The sequence below is a fragment of the Nansenia antarctica genome (assembly GCF_963989245.1).
Source record: "Nansenia antarctica genome assembly, chromosome: 9".
NCBI classification, from domain to species: domain Eukaryota; kingdom Metazoa; phylum Chordata; class Actinopteri; order Argentiniformes; family Microstomatidae; genus Nansenia; species Nansenia antarctica.
In genome coordinates, this window is record NC_137679.1 from 46021886 (window position 1) to 46027258 (window position 5373).

The window sequence follows — 5373 nt, forward strand, 5'->3', positions numbered from 1 at the left end:
TCACTGAACGATGATCATACTCTATTATCACTGAACGATGATCATACTCTATTATCACTGAACGATGATCATACTCTATTATCACTGAACAATGATCATACTCTATTATCACTGAACAATGATCATACTCTATTATCACTGAACGATGATCATACTCTATTATCAGAATCAGAATCGCTGTTATCAGAATCAGAATGGCTGTTATCACATCTCACTGACGAGGGGTGGGAGATGGCAGGTGACACAAACACAAGACCCAGCGCAGCCTGTCTGGGGCAAACAGACAACATGACACATTCAGATATTTAAACATTCAGATATTTAAACATTCAGATATTTAAACATTTAGATATTTAAACATTTAGATATTTACACATTCAGATATTTACACATTCAGATATTTAAACATTTAGATATTTAAACATTCAGATATTTAAACATTTAGATATTTAGATATTTAAACATTTAGATATTTACACATTCAGATATTTACACATTCAGATATTTACACATTCAGATATTTACACATTCAGATATTTACACATTCAGATATTTAAACATTTAGATATTTAAACATTCAGATATTTAAACATTTAGATATTTACACATTCAGATATTTACACATTCAGATATTTAAACATTCAGATATTTAAACATTTAGATATTTAAACATTCAGATATTTAAACATTTAGATATTTAAACATTTAGATATTTAAACATTTAGATATTTACACATTTAGATATTTAAACATTTAGATATTTAAACATTTAGATATTTAAACATTTAGATATTTAAACATTTAGATATTTAAACATTTAGATATTCAGACATTTAGACATTCAAACATTTATATATTTATATATTTACACATTCAGACATTTAAGCATTTAAATATTTAGATGTTTAGACATTTAGACTTTTTGTTGTTGTACTGTGTCTGGCCTCTTGGTGTCTGGGTGACTTTGGCTCCTCAACAGCTACACACACACACACACACACACACACACACACACACACACACACACACACACACACACACACACCCTCACACACACACACACACACACACACACACACACACACACCTGTTTGTCATGAGGTTACACTCACTCATGGACACGTGTCAATCTAATAATAACCCCTCAGGAATAGTTCAGCCTGGGAGACCATCACTGTGTGTGTGTGTGTGTGTGTGTGTGTGTGTGTGTGTGTGTGTGTGTGTGTGTGTGTGTGTGTGTGTGTGTGTGTGTGTGTGTGTGTGTGTGTGTGTGTGTGTGTGTGTGTGTGTGTGTGTGTGTGTGTGGTGTCATGGTTGTCATGTGAGAGGCCTGGGTTTAAAATAACATTTAGACAGACGGGAACCAGAGAGAGAAACAACAGCAGTTGAACTCTGAACTTTATTCTTCCAGCTTGGACCAAAGCATCTATTTATGATAAGACCGTCTGATAATTACACAATCATAACAGAAGCATCTCTCTCTCTCTATAAGACAAGGTTACACGGGGATGTTGCCTCATAGATGTATGTTGCCTCGTTTATCCACTAGGTGGGGCAAAAAAACTCATCCATTTGCCCTTGACTGCACTTCCGGGTTTTGCGTCATTTGCGTCATGTATTCTGTGTAGACTTTTTTGTTGCTGTTGTTCATGTTTGGCGATATCCTGTGAACTGTAAATTTATATTGTTTTGTTTGATTGTTGCGTTTTTGAAGAGTTGCTTAGCCTAAAGCATTTAATACCATCCTGTATATTTATCTGTATTTTATCTGTATTATATGTTATTTAACCTTTATTTATACAGGTAAAAACACATTGAGCCCCAAGGGCACATTTTCAAGTGTGACCTGTTCACAGGCATACAACAACAACATCCACCACAAACAAATACAATACAAAACCTGGCCTACATAGTCTAAAACTAAACTAAAACTACATAGTCTAAAACTAAACTAAAACTACATAGTCTAAAACTAAAACTAGTCTAAAACAGTCTAAGATAATCTAAAACTAAACTAAAACTACAAAACCTAAAACTAGACAGCTAAGGAGCTAGGGACAGGGAATGTCAGGTAATGACAGGTAAATGACCATTAACGTCTGAAGGCTGCCACGGGGACGACTTTGGCTGAGGTCAAGCGAGGACAAAATAGGATCCACTAGTGTGTGTGTGTGTGTGTGTGTGTGTGTGTGTGTGTGTGTGTGTGTGTGCGTGTGTGTTAGCTCAAATGACAGTGGTTCCCCTATCAGGCTCGCCTCTGTGACATTTGGAGGAGCTTTTATCTGAGGACAGATGTATGATCTAACTTCCTAACGCCTGGGAAATTACAACCCATTATGTTTCATAAGGTCCCTCACCTCACCCTACACCCATTCTACATCATTAAACACACAACAACACCGCAGATTTCATCATTTTATTGACCAAATCCTTCAGTAGCTTCAGTAGCTTCAGTAGCTAGCTCAGCACAGCCGCTTCCTCCTCCGGCGCTCCCTTCTCTCCCTCAGTCGTACCAGTAAAATAATAAGTTAACTTTCAACAGCCTCTGTGAAACCAGGGCATACATACGTTAGTGGTCCTTCAGGAGGGACTGGATGGGGGCCTTCAGTAACCCTAACAACGGATGAAACAAACATGGCTGACGTCTTTTCTGCGTTCGCAGCGGTGACATCATCATCAAGAAGTGACGTTCGACGATCGATTTCTTCTCATGAGAGATGAGTGAGATGGACTGGTTGCCATGACAACATCATGACATGAATGAGTCCTGGCCGGTAACAGTGGTGTGGTGGTTATTGTCTCGTAGTGGATGTGGACATGATCCAAAAAAAAGAAAAAGAAAAAGAAGAAAAAAGGACAGCAGGACTTTAAAAACAACAATGGAACTTAAATAAACGTTGATCTCATCGGCTTGTTTTTAGTTTTATTATGACGTCGCGTCTTTCAAATAGGCCACCAGGTCCGCTCGCTCGCCTTTCTTCTTGATGCCAGCGAAGATCATCTTGGTGCCGGGAATGTACTTCTTAGGGTTCTCCAGGTACTCCATCAGGGTTCCCTCGCCCCACACGATGCCTGCAGGGGACAGGAAACAGGAAATGACCTCGTCACTGACACACCAAGGTCAACTTCATTTACATTTAAGTCACTTTTGTCCCCCCAAAGCGACTTACAATAAGTGCATTGTTCCCTAAGAACAAGTGCTATCGACAGTCACTGTGAAGTGGCAGTTGGTCGTTGCCATGACAACTCACTGTAAGCCGAGCTGGTTGTTTTTGTCTCGCTAGCTCTCAAACAAGCGGCTCAAAGGTAAAAACTCTTAACGGTTTAAAGGTTGGGCTTGTATGTTGATATTTTAAGTGACAGTGAGAGTCGCAGAACGTATAGATGTAACATTTGTGAATATAGACAATTCAAATCATGACAAGCGACGGTTTGGAAAAACGTCAACATCTTTTTCAACAACTAAATTGGGAACAATGTTAACGTCACTTCCTGTAACGGTCACACAGTGAGTGTGGTTAGTTCCCATGGTTACACTGAGTAGGACAGCAGCCGTGGTTAGTTCCCATGGTTACACTGAGTAGGACAGCAGCTGTGGCTAGTTCCCATGGTTACACTGAGTAGGACAGCAGCTGTGGTTAGTTCCCATGGTTACACTGAGTAGGACAGCAGCTGTGGTTAGTTCCCATGGTTACACTGAGTAGGACAGCAGCTGTGGCTAGTTCCCATGGTTACACTGAGTAGGACAGCAGCCGTGGCTAGTTCCCATGGTTACACTGAGTAGGACAGCAGCTGTGGTTAGTTCCCATGGTTACACTGAGTAGGACAGCAGCTGTGGTTAGTTCCCATGGTTACACTGAGTAGGACAGCAGCTGTGGTTAGTTCCCATGGTTACACTGAGTAGGACAGCAGCTGTGGCTAGTTCCCATGGTTACACTGAGTAGGATAGCAGCTGTGGCTAGTTCCCAGGGTTACTGAGGACACCGACCTTTGGCCTTGTTGGCGTCGGTGTAGGAGAAGCCCTCCGCCTGGCCCGTCTTGCGGCCGAACAGCCCCCAGAGGTTGGGCCCCACCTTGTGCTTGCCCCCCTCCTCCACCGTGTGGCACTGGGCGCACTTCTGCACGAACGCCTTCTTTCCCTTCGCTACGTCCGCCATGTCACCTGCTGGAGCAACCACACACTCACTTATTACTGTGTTATTACAGTAGCTTCAGTAGCCTCAGTGGCTAGCTCAGTAGCTTATTACTATGTTATTACTAGTTATTACACCTGCTGGAGCAGGTCACATATTCACACAGTCACTTATTACTCTGTTTCAGTATCTGGTGCTCTGCTCGAATGAAGTGAACCAGCAGGCAGACTGGACCTCCTCCACCTCTTCCTCCTCCCTCTCCTCCTCCTCCTCCTGTCTGTCTGTTTGCCTGTCTGTCTGCCTGTCTACATGCCTGTCTGTCTGTCTGTCTGTCTGTTTGCCTGTCTGTCTGCCTGTCTACCTGCCTGTCTGTCTGTCTGTCTGTTTGCCTGTCTGTCTGTCTGTCTGTCTGTCTGTCTGTCTACCTGCCTGTCTGTCTGTCTGCCTGTCTGTCTGCCTGTCTGTCTGCCTGTCTGTCTGTTTGTCTGTCTGTCTGCCTGTCTACCTGCCTGTCTGTCTGTCTGCCTGTCTGTCTGTTTGCTTGTCTGTCTGTCTGCCTGTCTACCTGCCTGTCTGTCTGTCTGTTTGTCTGTCTGCCTGTCTGCCTGTCTGTCTGTCTGTCTGTCTGTCTGTCTGTTTGCTTGTCTGTCTGTCTGCCTGTCTACCTGCCTGTCTGTCTGTCTGTTTGCCTGTCTGTCTGTCTGTCTGCCTGTCTGTCTGTCTGTCTGTCTGTCTGCCGGTCTGTCTGTCTGTCTGTCTGTCTCCCGGTCTGCCTGTCTGTCTGTCTGCCAACATCCACTTGTTTTAATAACGGCAGGTCGTTTAATGACATGCCGCTACCGAGGGAGGGAACCAGCAGCGGTGTTAGACGACCGTTTAGATCCCGGTAAGATCCCGTTAAGATCCCGGTAAGATCCCGGTAAGATCCCGGTAAGGGATCCGGGCTTAACGGGTTTACCGCCGTAAGGACGCGACCCGGCACACAACATGGCGGGCGGTGACTCCTCCACCGCATCATCCAAGGGCACACACCCTGTCACACCCGGGACACACTGTCACACCCGGGACACACCGACACGTCTAATCTAACCGTCAATCTCCCGCTGACTTCACCGGGTCGGTCGACACAGACAGGCACCGGAGAGAGTCGCCGGTTAGGCTCATCTGCTGTCAGATCAACGCCGCGGTGTCAGCCCGGTACAGCCGCTACACCGCCGGTACCACCGGAGCCACACGGTCC

The 5373-nt window shown here is 44.1% G+C and overlaps 1 protein-coding gene across 1 annotated transcript; it reads right to left on the reverse strand.

The window, feature by feature from the left end:
* Positions 1-2926: 2926 nt before the first annotated feature.
* LOC308164985 (cytochrome c-like) lies at positions 2927-4157 on the reverse strand (the record flags this gene model as incomplete). The annotated part of the gene is made up of 2 exons (XM_080539072.1): positions 2927-3072; positions 3989-4157. The coding sequence occupies 2 exons, from the start codon at positions 4155-4157 to the stop codon at positions 2927-2929; spliced, it is 315 nt and encodes a 104-aa protein (XP_080395198.1).
* Between the last annotated feature and the right edge of the window lie 1216 nt (positions 4158-5373).